The sequence below is a fragment of the Balaenoptera borealis genome, assembly GCF_965194805.1.
Source record: "Balaenoptera borealis genome assembly, chromosome: 3".
NCBI lineage: Eukaryota > Metazoa > Chordata > Mammalia > Artiodactyla > Balaenopteridae > Balaenoptera > Balaenoptera borealis.
In genome coordinates, this window is record NC_138866.1 from 174841407 (window position 1) to 174859882 (window position 18476).

Genomic DNA, 18476 nt, shown 5'->3' on the forward strand with positions numbered 1-18476 from the left:
ACCCCAACGTGGTGGGGAAATCATTTCATACTAGTCCCTTGATTTTGATGTTAAAATGTACCTTCTAGGACATGAAATAACAGAGAACTTGTGCTGGTAAAACTGTTGTAGAAATGCCTGTATGATCCTATTGTGTTTCCTATGTAATCAATAACAACCTATAGCTCTTCTTATAAAAAAGAGAGCCAAAATACCAAATTTCTAGGCTCATGGCTTCACATCCAGCTGTGTTTCACAAAGCTCTCTGGACAATCTCAAGTACTTAGTTTCCTTCCTCTGTAGTTTTCAGTGGTTCTTAAAATGGGGTCCCCAGACCAGGAACATCAGCATCCCCTGGGAACTTGCTAGAAATGTTAATTTTTGGATCCCACTCCAGACCTATTGAGTCAGAAACTCTGGGAGTGGGACCCAGCAGTCTATTTTAACAAACCCTCCAGGTGATTCTGATGCTTGCTAAGGTTTGAGACCTGCTGACCCAAATCATATTGGAATGGTAAAATTCATGATCTCAAGTTTTGCCTTACCATTTATAATTATATTACAAATCTGCATGTAATAACTATATAAAATTTTCTGTTTATTCACTGCACATTTTCCATTTGGTGGTGAAAGAGATGATTCTGTCAATCGGTATTTTTTGAGGCCCTCCTACATGCTTGATATTGGAGTTAAATTTTTTTCTACAGAAAAATTTGAAGGTAATCTGAAATCACAGTACTTCTGGAGGCCTAAAAGAATGGAACTTAGTTTCGGAATTCACCATTATGCAGGAAAGGTAAGAACTCTGAAACATTATAACTGAGTTTCTCTTTAGTCCTTCATTGAATAATAAGGCCATGAAAATTATGGCCCAAAATATTTATAGATGGCTGTAATGATATAAAGAGTCCATCTTTCTGATCCTAAGATGTGGCTTGGCATGTGGTTGGCTGACAATGGGTACCTATTTTTTTCTTCTTTTAATGACAGCTGAGAACCTTTTATATAAACTGCCTTCTTCAGACTTGAGTTGCTTCTCTGTCCATGGCAGCCTTTGTCTCTCCTCCTTCCCAACAAGAGAAGGTACCGGGCTGGAGGTATGGCCAGATCACTGAGCTGATTAATTAGAATTAACTGATGGACTGTCATTCAGTCAGAGGAAGCAGTGTTTATGCATTGGTGGATACACTTCCCACACCAGAGCAAACCTCAGATATGCCATCCTACATATGGAAAGAAACCCAGGAGACAGTTTCTTTCCCTTCTGTAGAGATTAACAGGTCTTTCCCTCACAATGATGTTATAAGTACTGGAGGACTAAGAAGATATTCAAATCAAGAAGGAATTCATAGACATATACAAACAAAATAAAATACCGCAGAACCCCGAGCATTCTAGTCTAGTAGAACTTCTGTGTCAGTCAGTAGTCCAGGCTTTTGTCATTGAAAACAAAATCTCCCTTAAATATTACAGTTATAGCCTTTCTCATGATTTTCAGCATGTGATTTTCCAAATAAGCCTACTTTAAAATATTCGTTAAGAATTTCCTATGATCATTTAATCCAATTTTTTTTTTAATTAATTAATTTATTTATTTTTGGCTACGTTGGGTCTCTGTTGCTGTGCGCAGGCTTTCTCTAGTTGTGGCGAGTGGCGGCTACTCTTTGTTGCAGTGCAGGGGCTTCTCATTGCGGTGGCTTCTCTTGTTGTGGAGCACAGGCTCTAGGCGCACGGGCTTCAGTAGTTGTGGCACGCGGGCTCAGTAGTTGTGGTGCACAGGCTTAGTTGCTCTGCGGCATGTGAGATCTGCCCGGACCAGGTCTCGAACCCGTGTCCCCTGCATTGGCAGGTGGATTCTCAACCACTGCACCACCAGGGAAGCCCTATCCAGTTATTTTTAACAACTGTATTAGTCTTCTTGGGCTGACATAACAAAAATACCACAGGCTGGGTGTCTTAAACAATGGAAATTTATTTCCTCACAGTTCTGGAGGCTAGAAGGCCAAGATCAAGGTGCCAGCAGATCTGGTATCTTTTGAGGCCTATTTCCTGGCTTGCAGATAGCTGCCTTCTCCCAGTGCCTTCATATGGCCTTTTCTCTGTGTACGTATAAGGGAGAGAAAGAGATCTCTGGTGTATCTTCCTCTTCTTATAAGAACACTAGTCCTGTGGGATTAGAGCCTCACTCTTACAGTAAACTTCATTTAACCTCATTACCTCCTTAACGACCTTGTTTCCAAAATACAGTCACATTGGGGATTAGATTTTCAACATATTAATTTTGGAGGGACACCATTCAGTCCATAACAACCACCACATTGGACCATCCTACAAAAATCTTTGGGTTACATTGATCTTTAAAAATCTTAAAATTATTTAGAAGTGCCAGAAACACAAACACCCACAGTGTATTTAGACCACACTACTACTGAGACTAAATCTGTAAAAGCCTTTTCACTGCAGGTGAATCAATTATCATAGAAATGAGAATATCTTGGTGGCCCCAACCCTCCAAATAGAGAAGGGAGACCCACAAAATTTCCAACGTGATATAATAAACGGGAGGAATCAAACCTCTTTGATTATTTCAACCCAAATAAAATCAGTGTGACACAAATTTTTCTCTGAAAAGATATAATGTAAACCTGGAGAGGTTCACTTTGCCAACCAAGTTGTAAGGGACTACCTTTGTAAATCTCTGTGTACCTGTCACTTAGCGCTAAGTAAGCTCTCAGTAAATATCCGTTGATAATGATAATGCTGCTGCTGCTGCTGATGAGAATGAGGGTGATGACGTTGATTGTGACAATGATGATGACGTACTTTATCAACAGGTCATCTATAATGCAAGTGGGTTCTTAGCTAAAAATAGAGACACTCTTCCAACTGATATTGTGCTACTTCTGAGGTCATCAGAAAACAGTGTAATTCAGCAGCTAGTCAGCCAGCCTCTAACAAAAACAGGTAAGCTGAGGCAATTTCCTTCCATTTTTGTTGTGTGTGAGTTGGCTTTATTTTTATAAAGAAGCTAGGTTTCCATAAAGAAAAGTTTTGAAGCACTCACCAGAAAATATGGTGGTGTCCTAGCTACTCACCAAAAGAGTACCGTCACCTTCAGAGAGTTCAGAATTACCTGCTGTGTCAGGAGTGGGCAACATTGGATGATTCTCTGAGATTCTACAGGTTTAGTGAGTTCTGCCTAATTGATTAAAAAGTTGTGTGCCTTTTTCTAACCAACCATATAATCCTTGCATTTGCTTTTAAGTAGAAAAAAAATGTAGTTTGGTCTTTTTCTTTATTGGAGTTCAAAATTGTTCTCTGCACTTCGTTTTTTATAGTTGAGGTATAACTGACACACAATAAAGAGCATATATTTAGATAGTAAAATATGATGAGTTCTTGACATACATAGATGAATTTTCTGCATCTATTGAAATGATCATTTGTTTTTGCTTTGTTTTTTCTTTATATCTGTAAATATGGTGAGTTACATGGATTGATTTCTGAATGTTTTACCGACTTTTATTCCTGGGAAAATCTTTTTTAAAAATTTTTATTGAAATATAGTTTTTTTTATATTGGAGTATAGTTGATTAACAATGTTGTGTTAGTTTCAGGTGTACAGCAAAGTGATTCAGGTATACATATACATGTATCTATTCTTTTTTCTAGTTCTTTTCCCATTTAGGTTGTTATAGTATATTGAGCAGAGTTCCCTGTGCTATACAGTAGGTCCTTGTTGGTTATCTATTTTAAATACAGCAGTTTGTACATGTCAATCCCAAACTCCTGGGACAATCTTGACATACTTTTTATGTATTGCCAGATTCAATTTGCTAAGAATTTTGTTAAGAATTTTTGCATCTATGTTCATGAGGGACATTGGACTGTAGTTTTCTTATAATTTTTTTTTTTCTGATTTTGGGATCAGAGTAATACTGGCCTCATAGAATGAATTGAGAAATAATGCTTCCTCTTCAATTTTCAAGAAAAATAGAGTGAATATTATTTCTTCCTAAATTACTTAATAGAATTCGCCAGGGAAGTCATCTGGATTTGAAGGGTTTTTTTGTGAGAAGGCTTTTAACTCCAGGTTCAATTTCTTTAATAAATATAAGGCTATTCAAGATATTTTATGTTTGAATTAGCTTTAGAGTAGGTTGTATCTTTTAGGAAATTTTTCTATTTAATCTATGCTGTCAAATTTATTGACATAAATTTGATAATAATCCCTTATTATCCTTTGAATGTCTGTAGATCTTGAGGTTATATCAACTCTCTTATTCCTGATATAGATCATTATCTATATCTCTCTCTCATTTTATTCTCATTCTCATCTCTCATTTTATTCTTGATAGATTTTCTAGGGATTTATCAATTTTATTGATATTCTCAAAGAACCAGCTTATAGTTTCATTGATTTTGTCTATTGAATTTTTACTTTTTATTTTGTTAATTTTTTTTCTTTTGTCTTTATTGTTTTCTTCTGTTTCTTTGAGGGTTTATTTTGCTTTCTAAGATGAAAACTTAAGTCATTGATTTAAGAAAATTTCTTCTTTTCTAATATAGGCATTTATAGGGGTTATTTATAAGTATTACATTTAATTTCTAAATATATTGGGATTTTCCAGATATCTTTTTGTTATGAACTACTAATTTAATTTTGTATTGCTCAGAAAGCATACTTTGTATGATTTAATTCATTTAAATTTATTGAGACATGTTTTATGGCCCAGAATATGCTCTATCTTGTTTTATGTTTCATTTGCACTTGAAAATAATGTGTATTCTGCTGTTGGTGGGTGGAGTATTCCATAAGTGGCAATTAGGTCAACTTGGTTGATGATATTGGTCAGATCTTCTGTATACTTACGAGTTTTCTCTCTCCTGGTTCTCTCAGTTACTGAGAAAGTGGTTTTGAAATATCTGACTATAATTAATCAATTTGTCTATTTTTTCTTTCATTTCTATCAGTTTTTGCTTTGTGTACTTTAAGGTCTGTTATTGGATGCATAACATCTAGAATTGTTATATCTTCTTGATGAATAGTCCCCTTTATTATTACTAAATAACTCTTTTATGTCTGGTAATATTCTTTGTTCTGAAATCTACTTTGCCTGATATTAATAGGAAGACTCCAACTTTCTTATGATTAGTAGTTAAATGGTGTATCTTTTTTATGCTTTTAACTTCAACTTATTTTTCAGTTTATATTTAAAGTGGGTTTTTTGTAGCCAGCATATAATTGGGCCTTGCTTTTTTAAATCCAACCTTAATCTCTGCCTTTTAATTGGGTTGATCAAACAATTTACATTTAATGTGATTAACGATATGGTTGGGCTTGACACTATCCTGCTGTTTGTTTCCTGTTGGTTACATCTGTTCTCTCCAGGCTTCACCTGGGTTCCTCTTCCTGCATTGCAACATAAACCCTCTAGACAGAAAGCTGGGGTAATCATAGGGCTCACATCATTTGTTTCCTCTCTCTCAGGGATCAGTGCCCTATATTGATGCAAAAATTGTTGCTTGATGCAAAAATTGTTGCACCTAAACAAATACTACATGATTCCACTTATATGAGGTACTGAGAGTAGTCAAAATCATAGAGACAGACAGAAAGTAGAATGTTGGTTGTCAAGAGCTGGGATGGGGGGCATGGGGAGTTAGTATTTAATGGGTATAGAATTTCAGTTTTACAAGATGAAAAGAGTTATGGAGATTGATGGTGGTGATGGTTGCACAACATTATGAATGTATTTAATACCACTGAATTGTACACTTAAAAAGGTTAAGATGCTAAATTTTATGTTATGTCTCTTTTACCACAGTTAAAAAATTGGAAAGAAGAAAAACAACTGTTCCATAGACTTCGTATGTCTTTTTAGTTGTTTTAGGTGAGAGGGTAATCCAGTCTGTGTTACTTTTTCTTGTCCAGAAAAAAAGTCTTCAGTTTTGACTTTAACAATTGTCTGCTGTAAATCAACTATACTCCAATAAAAATTTTAAAAAAAGAAAGCCTTTGAATTTTAGAAACAATATAATTGTATTAAAGCTCCAACTTTGGAGCATTTAACACCAAACAGATTGATGCGGCTCTCCTTTTTCTCATATTAACTCTAAAAGATGATATATATTAAAAATATTCTTAATAAAGTGAATTCACATAAAAAAAGATAGTCATCTCTTTCTGTATCTGCCAACAGCATCTACGCATCTAACTTCATGTTTCCACCCTTATAAAATATGCAACCAGGTTCTCAATACTATGCCATGTCTCCTGACTTTCAGCAGAACAGTGTCTAGTTGGCCAGGGAGAAGAGCAGAACTCTATAGTCAAAGGTGTTTCAGTAACTCAACCTCAAAGCTATCAAAGGTGTTTGGGGTTTGCATTCAGCTAGATGTGTACACATATAATAATAATAACAATGAAAATAGATAACTTTATTTAGAAATTGCAATGTGCTAGTCACTATACTAAGTACTTTCATTTACTTCTAAAAACAACGGGCTTACCTGGTGGCGCAGTGGTTAAGAATCCGCCTGCCAGTGCAGAGGACACGGGTTCGAGCCCTGGTCCGGGAGGATCCCAGATGCCGCGGAGCAACTAAGCCTGTGTGCCACAACTACTGAGCCTGTGCTCTAGAGCCTGCAAGTCACAACTACTGAGCCTGCGAGCCTAGAGCCCGTGCTCCGCAACAAGAGAAGCCAACGCGGTGAGAAAGAAGCCCACGCACCGCAACGAAGAGTAGCCCCCGCTCATCGCAACTAGAGAAAGCCTGCATGCAGCAACGAAGACCCAACACAGCCAAAAATAAATAAATAAAATAAATAAATTAAAAACAACACTCTTGCACTGTTGGTGGGAATGTAAATTGATACAGCCACTATGGAGAACAGTATGGAGGTTCCTTAAAAAACTACAAATAGAACTACCATACGACCCAGCAATCCCACTACTGGGCATATACCCTGAGAAAACCATAGGTCAAAAAGAGTCATGTACCAAAATGTTCATTGCAGCTCTATTTACAATAGCCAGGACATGGAAGCAACCTAAATGTCCATCGACAGATGAATGGATAAAGAAGATGTGGCACATATATACAATGGAATATTACTCAGCCATAAAAAGAAATGAAATGGAGGTATTTGTAATGAGGTGGATGGAGTTAGAGTCTGTCATACAGAGTGAAGTAAGTCAGAAAGAGAAAAACAAATACAGTATGCTAACACATATATACGGAATCTAAGGAAAAAAAAAAAAAAAAAAAAGGCCATGAAGAACCTAGTGGCAAGACGGGAATAAAGACACAGACCTACCAGAGAATGGACTTGAGGATATGGGGAGGGGGTGGGGTGAGATGTGACAGGGTAAGAGAGTGTCATGGACATATATACACTACCAAATGTAAAATAGATAGCTAGTGGGAAGCAGCCGCATAGCACAGGGAGGTCAGCTCGGTGCTTTGTGACCACCTAGAGGGGTGGGAGGGGAGGGTGGGAGGGAGGGAGATGCAAGAGGGAAGAGAAATGGGAACTTATTGTATATGTATAACTGATTCACTTTGTTATAAAGCAGAAGCTAACACACCATTGTAAGGCAATTATACTTCAATAAAGATGTTTAAAAAAAAAAAAACAAAAAAACAACACTCTGAGGAGGAACTGCTTTTACAGATGACACATGGAGACTCGAGAATGTTGAGCTGCTTTCTCAACATTACCCCACTGAGAGGTCTTAGAATTAGGCTTGAAAGCTCAGGTTCATCGGTTCTACATTATGCTGTCTCCAAGATTCTAAAATAACCATGGCCCTTTGCATGCAAATATGAAATATAGTTCGGCCAGCATTAGGGGAAAATACATCAGAATTCCTGGCAGCTCAAATCTCTAGTTTGTTTTATCACAGGTTCGTTCGTCAGGTCAACTATAGATACAAAGAGGATATATTTTTCTGAAATTAAGATCTATGCTAATTTTAGTTCTTGCTGATATGCATAAATGAGTTTTTGAAAGGCTCTCACTTATTTTGTTGTTAAATAATTTTATGGTTAGTGTGTAAATTTTGTTAAAGGGAAATTAGTAATCTTTAAATTTCCTCTAGTTGTTTGATTTTCAGATAGACTTAAAATTTTACTTTATATTTGGTTAATATTAAGTAATGATATCTATTAAGCAAAGGGTCTATCCTAATTAATGTGCTTCTTGCACTTTGTATGTTCATCATGCTTCCAAGAAATCTCCAAGTCTATGGTCACTTTTCCCCCCAATTAAATTATTTTTCTAAAACTTTCCCTGGTAATCCTAAAAAAGAAGGAAAGAAAGAAAGAAAGAAAAAGAACAGTAAGCATACTTCCTGAAGCTCCCCCTCTGACGATCATCAGTTACTGTCTCTCTCCACTCAGCTCTGTTCAGCAAGAGTCACATTTCAAGAGGGAGCCGTGCCGAATGCAGTTTCAGCCCCGCACAAAAGTCACACCTCCTCCCCAGCACTTTTCCTGGGGTGATGAGGGAAAGGGGACGAGAGCAGAGCAGGGCGCTGCCAGCCGCACCCCAGGCAGGGCTTCTTCCTGCACCCTCATCTCTGAGCCAGCCTTCTGCAGCCACAAAAAAAATGTGAAGGATTTGCCAAAATATGTAGCCCCATTGCCTGCAAGAATGAACGAGAAACAATCTTTCTGAAGTGACATGGAATTCTGGAGATATTTTGAACATTCCTACTAGGATGATAAACTCTTGGCTTGTGGGTTGGTGGGTGTATTGTGCTTGGTGGGAGGTGGGCAACGAGTGAAAGAGAACTGACATTTCCAGGCACCACGGGCTAGACATACTGTCACCTGTCATCAAAATCCTGTGAGGTAGGCATAATTATCCGCATTTTCTGGACACACACTGTGACTCAGAGACTAAGTAGATGATCCACAGTTTAAACACTACGGCTGGTATGCAAACCCAGGTCTTCCTGGCTTCAAAGGACGTAATCTTTCTCACTACACTGTGATTTTTCACAGCCTTGGGTTGTGTACCATTATAGAGCCCTAGCACCAGGCACATATTTCTGAATGTTAGGTTGAAAATGTCCTTTGCCCTCAACCACACTTGATTTGCTTATAACCACTTCATGTGAATTAATGATCCATATGATTTTTAAGGCCCATTGTAAAGCTTACATTTGCATTAAAGAAAGTCTCAGATGCTATTTAGCACACACACAAAAAGAAGCAAATTGCTCCCTTTATCCTAATCACCCCATATCTTGTAGCAATTAAACGGAAATCCAACACTTACCTCTCCTTTTTCTATTCTCTAAGCTGGAGTGTTTTGCTGAATTTAAAATTTGTTATACATTTTCAAGTAATATTATTTTATTTCTAAGTGTCTCAATAACTAGTTAACCAATCATGTGAGTATGAATATTGCAGGGCCAACAATGCTTATTTTAATATTGAAGTAAATGGAGGAAATCTTCTACCATTAAGGATTCTAAAAGGTGTATTAATTTTATCTACGTTCCCGTAGGTAATCTGCCATATTCTAAAACTAAAAACATAATAAACTATCAAATGAGGACTTCAGAAAGATCAATCAACCTGACAAAGGTAAGGAAACGTATTTTTCATGACAGTGAGTCTAAGAATCTAACCTTTACAATGGAAGTATTTGTATGATAAGAGTAAACAGCCTTTCCCTTCGTTTTCTCCCTTTGATCTTTCTTTTCTACTTAAACAGATATTTATGTTATGTTCATATTACCGCTAGTCACTAAGATAATCATGCATTTCTGATATATTCCTAACTCTTCATTTATAGCTAGTTTAAATGTTACTCTAAGACCAACTAAAAATGTATTAGCTAAGGTCAGAGATACTCACATTCCATGCAAAACTGATTAAAATCCCAATGAGACTGGCAAAACAATTACCTTAAAATAAAAATTCAACATTTTGTTATTTTATGTATGTGAAGGCATAGACTAAGGAAAATTCCACGTGCTCCCTGTAGAGCATCAAGTACAACAGGTGCTGAAGTATCGCTGTCTTTCTTGGTCTTAGGGGGAAACTGGAGAAGCCACCCGTCACACCAGAGAGACAACCAACATGAAAACACAAACAGTTGCATCGTATTTCAGAGTAAGATATTAAATTATGTTGTGTTGTGCTTAGGCATGTTATTTATTCTAAATGGGAGTTACAGATTAAAAGTAAGTAACAAATATCAGAGTGCTATTAGCAAAAGAGAATTTGTGTTGTATTTCATTTACTGTGTGTTAGATACACGATATATTACAGTGCATTCTCAAAAACCTATGGATTGGTTTACTTTGGTATTTTATCGATAAAATTATTGTATACTAGGTCAATCTTAATGGCGGTCTGTAGCTTGGTTAAAATTTGTCCATAGAACCAAACACGTTTTCACTAGAATAAAGCCTAAAAGGGTTTGAAATTCAATGGTATGAAAACCATCAGTCCTCCTTCCCACCCCTGAATGATCTTAAGGTGGACGGATGAGACAAGGTCGAGCATCCGTCTCCATTCCACATCTCCCTGTACCTAGACGAGCTGAACGCCGCAAAAGAAAAACAGAACTGGTGTAGGCATGGGACAAAGAGAAGGGACACCAGGGAAATACCAGTAACATGCCAAGGAAGTGAGTCACTGTGTCCTTAGCATAGGACCAAGGTGACCTTTCTCCCTTGGGCAAGGTAGGAGAGAGATAGGAAAGAAAAGAAGCACTTGATTCTCTCTGTGCCCTGGAGAACAAACTCTAGATAACCCTGCCTTCATTATTGATTCAAGTTCTTGTTTCTCTTCTGATAAAATCATACTAACCAGCCAATGAAAATGAATAAAATACCACCTAAAATTTAGAAATTTATTAATATCATGTAATGTGGGAGAAGGGGAGGAAATGGGGTTAAATTTACTACGTGTTCAGTGAATAAATCCAGTTCCCTAACAGAGTCATGAAATACTTTTAAAAATAACTGGGTAGCTTTATTAAATATTTCTCAGGTCCTAAGCTCGTAGCAGACAGTGTGTGCTTAACATCTTTGAGTAGCACCTAGTGCATTTATATGCTTAATATCTCGTTTGCTGCTGGTACATCCACCTTACAGCAGGCTGCAGCACAGCTGAAGGACTGAAAGTATTTACAGCCAGATTATTTTCGTCTTTAAGTGAGTCATCCAAGACCATTATCATACCACTGTTGTTGGCATCAAACAGTATGTGTATGTTCAAGCCACGCATTCATAAAGTCGTTTTACACCTCGGGCTGTGGTGAAAAGGGATAGAAGGTAATTCCGTGTAGTATGTACCATATTTTAAGTTATGTTTCATCCTGCAGAGGAGGATGAATGTGATATAATACTCTGCCTTGGTCCCTAAGAAACACCAGTGCCTAAATTGCAGGGGCTCTTGCTCGGCCTGCCAGCAGACACATCGATCACCTTTCTATCTCTAGTGTCTGGCAGATGTTTGCAATGATGACTCACAGATAAATGTTATGAAAAGGGCCCCAAAGTGGCAGACCCCAGCTGTCTGAAGAAGCTCACAGCTGAGTGTCGGTGCCCAAGAGGAAGCTATGCAAACCCAGTGCTTTGTCAGTTGCCCAATTCCAGGATTTGGTGTGCACTGGCTTTGTAACCCAGGCTTTTATATTTCCATCAGTAAAGGAGATTCAGCCATCAACAGCTGTGTATGTTCATACACTCATTACCTTGCCAACAATTGTAATCCCGGTCTTTGACATACTGGTTTGTTGGGATTCCATTTTAGTTGAACCATGATTATCCTACTGTGTTATACTTGGTTGTCCAGCAATTGGCTGCTGTTTTAATAAGGTATTGCTGCAGAAGACGGTTTTCATATCTATGTGATTAAAATATTTCTAAAATAAGAACATTATCAAACTAGAGCAGATTAGAGTACTTAAGTGGATTTGCTTATTTTTATAACTGTGTCTTACAGAGTAAAATGCATTAACTTGTCAGTCCTTATTTTAAACTAGGAGATGATACTGAGAGGAATTAAAGTGTTTACTTTCGTACTTTCTACAAAAAAAGAACTAGACAGGGAAATTAATAGTATAAGGAGGAAACCAGATTGTGTGCTAAATATTGTAATTTGGCCAGTTTCCCTGAGAGGATATAATTACTTCCAAACAAGCTATATCAAAAATAATTTCATCTATTAATTAAAGTTGCCTTAAGAATTCACAGGCAACCTTTTAATAGCTAAGTTCCTAGTTATTGCCTCTACATTTTTATGAGTAAATATGTATTTTTTAAAATATACTATAAAGAAAATATTTATTAACACATATATCCCTCATTGTGAATTACTGTGTAACTCTCAGTTTTCAGATTTTATTCTTATAATTAAAAGAAAGACCTGCGAGCTCATAAGTTTCTGAATGCTACGCTGGGAATTTTATTTTTGTTGCATATTATAGTATTCTCTGATGGATTTGTTATCTAAAATGGTGGTCGGCCAACCTCACTTTGTCCGCTGCATCAAACCAAACAATGAACGTCAGGCAAGAAAATACGACAAAGAGAAAGTCCTGCTCCAGCTTCGCTACACAGGCATTCTGGAAACAGCAAGAATTCGAAGGCTGGGATACTCACATCGGATACTTTTTGCCAACTTTATAAAGCGGTATGTGGACTTGTTTTTAGTTTCCATGTACAGTAAAAATTCTTGAGAAGAATGATAGGAAACAGAAAGAGAATTACTCAGGGGTTCTAGAAAGGAGGCATTTTGTTCATGAAAATGATTGTGTGTCAAAAGAGAAGGTTAACTCTTAACTGGGGCTGGAAATTTCTGTTGTCAGCTGAGAGATCCAGGTCAGAGACAGGATGACAGAGGGGCCTGAGGTTCTGTTCTGAGGAGCTGGGGGAGCCGGTTCTTATCTTAGCTCTGCCACTTGCTGTGTGACCATGGGCCGGTACCGGTGATTGCCAGTGAGGGGAGATTTTGACCCTCAAAAAACATGTTAATGTGTGGAGACATTTTCGGTTGTCACAACTGGTGGGAGGGCAGGGTGCTGGTGGCATCTAGTGTGTGGAGACCAGAGATGCTGCTAAACATCCTAAAATGCACAGGACAACCTCCCCACCCCCAACAATGAATTATCCAGCCTAAGATATTAACAGTGTCAAGGCTGAGAAACCCTGGCCTCCAGGAAACCTCATTTTCCTCATGACTGCCTGATAGAGTTGTAATGAGGATCGAGTGAGATAGTCTCTAAAGGGGATTTAGAAGACATACAGAAGCAATTAGGTTTTAGGAGTCCTTCTCAATGTTTGAGATTAATGTAAAATGAATTAAGTTATGTATTAAATGTATATGATCAAGTAACACACTAGTGGTGCTATAGAGGTTCAATATCTTATATATTTAATGTTTGAAATGCCCATGTTTCTGATATTTATCAATTTGATGATTTCTCTTAGCCGTTAAACTTGAAGTTTCAGTTTTCAAAAGTGAAGTCTATTACAATTTTCAGGTAAAGCCTAGCATTTGAGGAAGTCTCCATAGGTAACATTCTCTGCCTTTTTTAAAGAGTGTACAAAGTAATATTAAGAATAAAACAAAGTTTTGTGATTGCACAATGAACTGTGCAATCACAAAATAAACCACAAACCATTGTCTTGTCTGTGTCAAACATTCTTTTACTTGCGGTAACCAAGACCCTTTCTAAATGAAATGAGAATTCTAATTCTTTTTGCAAGTTTTCATATTTTCAACAATTCATGGTAATTTTTGATTTTTTTTTCTTTAGAGACCTAAGAAAGAAAAGAAAGGTATTCATTTGAACTGCCTTGATAGAAAGAAAACCCTACCACGTTTTCATGATGGAGAGCAAAATTACATAAATATAGTGACTTTCATATTGGCAACTCTTCTATAGTAGTTTAAGACAGACTTAAAAACTTCAAGGTTTAGAGTTCAGAAGTACAGCCAACATTTAATCATTGACTTTACTTCTCACAGAGCAGACCCAATTTTATATTCAAAACTTAAGAAATAAAAAATACTGGAATTTCTTATTGGCCAGTAGGTAAATTCTCCATTCTGTACATGAAAGCAGGTAACCCAAACATTCTTGAGTTTCAAATTTCAAATTAAAATTTGACCTTATTATTATGCTTTTCATTTTTTAGAAGAGTTCATCTTTAACTTGCTTAACTATCAATGTAGGTAACGTTAATATAATCTTAATATAAGTACCCTTAAATTTCAGTGACTTTTTTTTTATATACAAGGCACTGTGCTATACTGTGGAAGACACTGAGTTTTAAAGCTTGCTTGATCCTCAAGAGTTAACAATCCAGTTAGGATTCTCAGAGCTGTAGACATAGGAGGTTAATGAACAATGCAGGGTAATAAATACCAAGATCCAAAGGGATGGTACATAGTGTAAGAGTTCAGGGAAGAGAAAGATGATCTCCAAGAAGGCTGATAAGAGAGAATATCAAGAAAGAGTGCTAAACGGGGATCTGATGGTGGGCATAGTTTATGGAGAAGACAGGAAGGGGCTTTCTTGGTGTTCAGGTTGGTGTTCCAAAAACGAGAGGGACTTGGATTAGACTGGCTGCGCACTATGTGTTACTGACGTGACAGACATTATAAAGATGGGATCAGGTGGGAAAACCGATCAGGTAAAGTTATGAAGAGAGAGCCTTAAATGCTAGACCAAACTAGTAGTTTCAAAACTATCTATGGTTTTACAGTATGGCCCGTAGAAGAGCTGAGCTTATTTTCTTGATGATGTTGTACTTGAAAGTAACTTATTTGGAAGGTCAGAGGTGAGAATAAATTTTTAAATATGCTTCCAAGTCCCATGCTATTATAGAATAGCAAATTACTACATGATAAATGAAGAGGGGAAAAAACTAAGTTTATGGAGAACATGTGAATAACTGTTCTGAATCTAGGAAGCTCCAGAAATAAAAGGCTAAGGCTTTTCTCTGTCACTAAGTTGAAAACTGTCATCCGAATTGGCATAGACCCTTAGGAAGGCAGGACAATTTGCAAAGGCCCTGTGGAGGTGTAAATAGGACTAAATAACCCTCCTGTGTCTGGCTTAGCCTTTGACTAACCCTCCTTGAAAGATGCAAAATTCATCAGACCCTTTGTCCATTCTGTTGTAGATAAACTCTTCTGTTTTGTGACAAAGAAGTAATCCTAAAGGAAGACACATAACATGAACTTACTTTGCACAAGACACTGGGTTTTTACTGTAGTTATTTCAAATGAACCCTTATACTAAGAAGCCACTGAAGTTGGCTCTATTTTCCCACCAGGCACCTATACACAATGGTTTGGCTGTCAGAGCTCTAAAACAAACAGAACTTAGCAAAGGAAGTAGTGTAGTGAAGGAGGTAAGTACACATGCTTTGAAATCAGAAAACCCAGGTTTGAATCCCAATTCTGCCACTTACTAAATGTGTGACTTTGTTCAGTAACGTTCGATCTTCAATCTTCCCATCTGCAAATAAGGATGATGATAATAGTATCAATATCTACTTTATAGGTGGTTATAAACATTAAATGAAGTAATACATATGAAGTTTGTAGATGGAGCCAAATGTCGACAATACATATCAGCTATAATTATTTTCATTATTATTTTTGCCTCAGCCTCAAACTCCCCAAATTACTTACTACCTACCATGCTGTGGTCTAAAATACCACAATGTACACCATGAAGCGAACCCATAAAAGGCAAAGCAGAGTCAGTATGTTGTATTTAAAACAAGAGGCACAACAAAGCACAGGTCTGGGGCTTTCCTCCATAAGCTCATCTGGTGCGCCTAGATGTTTATTTCCACAGCAAGTCCCAGAGACAGTCCGTGAGTCACTCAACAAGCATTTAATTGCACACCCACTATGTTCCAGTCCTTGAACAAAAGATTAACTCAAATCTTAACCCAAAGATTCATAAAAGAACCTCTGACGTTAAGAAACTCACAGTCTAGACTAGTTGTGGGAACAGGGATCTGATTATCTACATTATCATACGATGTAACATAAACTCCAGGAGGCCAGGGTGTTGGTCTGCCGTGTTCACTGCTGTGTCCCCAGCACTTAGCAGGGTGCCTGGCACACGCTAGGTGTTCAATAAGTATTTGTTACACGAATGAAAAAGAGTGGATATTTTTGCTAAAAGTGTGCAGGTCTGGGAGCATGAAGTAGAGCTGGTGGGAGTGAGGAGAAAAGGGGGAGACTTCTTAGATTATAGTAGAAATTCAGAGAAAGCAGATAATCATAAAAGTAATATGTAAATACATACTATATATATTAGAACATCAACATGTATTCATTTTTCAATCTTTTGATATAGGCTTATTTTTTTCTTTGAATAAAGTCCACTAATCAGAGTTTATTGACTCTTTCTTACGTAAACGATTCATAATCCCTTATGTATGATTTCCATTCATATTTCTTGAGGTGAAGCAAGAAGCTAAAGATAACTCCTGAAACAATCACAGGGCTAAATATTTCTTGATTCTTATGATTCTGCTCCAACTTCTGTAATGGCTTCATCCATGTTTAATTCCATAGTTTTTTAGAATAAGTACTTCTTTAGAAGGTCTTACCAAAGCATTTGATGCACCTTTCGAGAAACAGCCCTCTGGCTTTCCTCACTCATGTTTCATCAGTTCATCTGATATTTATTTGAGTAACTCCTCACCAAGTGAATGACCAGGTTTGGCAGCAAACACAGCTCCCCTGGTGGGAGCAGAAGCGCTCAGGCACACTAGGCAAAGCTGCTGCCCAAGTACCCCAAGCGTGCAGCGGACGTCAGCCGGTGCGTCGTACACAGGGAAGTAGAACGTTAGTCCAGTGGTCTATTCGCTGAAGATTTGTTAGGGAGCGTTTCTAGAATATTGAAAGAGCAGATCTCCTTTGAGGGAACAAGGAGTGAGGATGGAAGGACATACAGGCATAGAGGATGGCACATCCAAAAGCATCGAGCCATGAGCAGGCGTGGCCCTTTGGCATAACTGTGAATAGCTTTCATGCCTGGAGCTCAGGATGTCCGTGGAAAGTGGCCAAGGGTGAGGCTAGCAAGGTGGGCGGGGATACAGAGCAGGAGGGAGCATGCAGACTCGTCATCATACATGGCAACCAGTTTTAAAGACTGCCTTTCAGCAGGTGTGACTTCTGCATTTCCCACATTGTCACGCTTCCCGGCTCACATATTCACGTGGCCTGCCCAGCCTTTGAAAGCACCTGCTTTTGCCATCCCAGCTTAGAACTTGGGAAATTCTCGGAGACTTTCAAGTCAGGAAAGGACTTGATCAGATTTTCATTTTATTAAGGTAATTCAGACAGAGCTGTGGACGTCGGCTAGGAAGCGGGGAGGAGGGTGTGAAGACGCACATAGCCAGTCAGGCGGTGGCAGCAGGTGTCAGGGTGAGAGGAGGTGGTTTAAGGTAAGGGCAGTAGGACTAGAGAAAAAGATGGGGATTTCAGAGTGACGTCTAAGCTTGTTGGATACACCGAGGGAAGAAGAGGAAAGAATCTAGGATGATGCACAGATTTCTAGCTTTAGTACCTTAAGAAGGGGTGACGTCATTCACAGAGATAGGAAAGAAAAGGTGATGCATTTTGCTGAGTCTGGAGTGTCTGTGGGATAAGCAGGTGGGGATGTAGGGTAGGCAGTCAGAAGTAACGTGTTCCCAGTTTATGGAAATAGGGCTGAGGATGTATATATAGCAATGATCACATACAGGGAACAGTCAGAGTCGTGCATGTAGACGAGACGCGTGGAGAGAGCCTAGAAAGAAACAGAACACTGTAGAGCCCTAGCATTTAAGCAGCAAGTCGAGGAGACTGAAAAGGAGGAGGAGAAATGGGGTGGGGGTGCGCAGGGTGGGATGGGAACTTCAGGGACACTCTCTCAAGATGGAGAACTACAGAAAGAACACTTAGGATTAGGATGGAAAACAATCCGCTAAGGCTTCATCACTAAAAGATCATATGCGATTAAATAAGATCCTAGGAGCTGAGGAGCGATGGGAAGTAGGGAAATGGAGACAGTTATTCTAAACCATCTTTCTACTTGTCTACAAAGCCAGTGGGGGATATGGAATCATTTCAGAGGAGAGGCACTTAGGGGGATTGTTTTGCGCTAAATGTGACGAGGCAGGAGAGAGAAAGGGGATTGAAAATATACAGAAGAAAAGAGGAGGAGGGACAGGAGGAGATGGCATCTAGAACACAGGCGGATGGGCAGTGAACATCTCCTCCTCTCTCATTTCCCTCCTGCATTAACCCCTTACTCACTTCCTCCCCTCAACTGTTGCTGTAATGTGGGAAGTTTGTGTAGAATTAAACTCCTTCACCCAATTTGAAGATCAGCTCCCAGTGTTTTTGTGAAGATGAAAAAAATGAATGAAATCTTTCCCTCTGCTTCTGCCGCTGCGGTCCTTCTGCTTTCAGTGACCAGAGAAAGGTTGCTTTTTAAAAAATATCCAGTTA

At 38.2% G+C, this 18476-nt stretch overlaps 1 protein-coding gene across 22 annotated transcripts in view; it reads left to right on the top strand.

Moving 5' to 3' along the window:
- MYO3A (myosin IIIA) overlaps positions 1–18476 on the top strand; it is a 188188-nt gene that overhangs the window by 126059 nt on the left and 43653 nt on the right. For 15 of the 22 annotated variants that reach the window (XR_014242597.1, XR_014242598.1, XR_014242599.1 and 12 more), the window contains exons 22-26: positions 687–775; positions 2814–2943; positions 9499–9578; positions 10032–10109; positions 12436–12641. Coding sequence is in view for 13 of the 22 variants with exons in the window: in XM_082385245.1 (XP_082241371.1) it covers positions 687–775; positions 2814–2943; positions 9499–9578; positions 10032–10109; positions 12436–12641 (583 nt within the window). In the remaining 9 variants the exon portion in view is untranslated. Of the gene's footprint in view, positions 1–686; positions 776–2813; positions 6835–7641; positions 9594–10031; positions 11884–12339; positions 15371–18476 lie in introns of those variants that run through there. The other 7 variants (XR_014242601.1, XM_082385234.1, XR_014242602.1 and 4 more) reach the window with 7 other exon arrangements.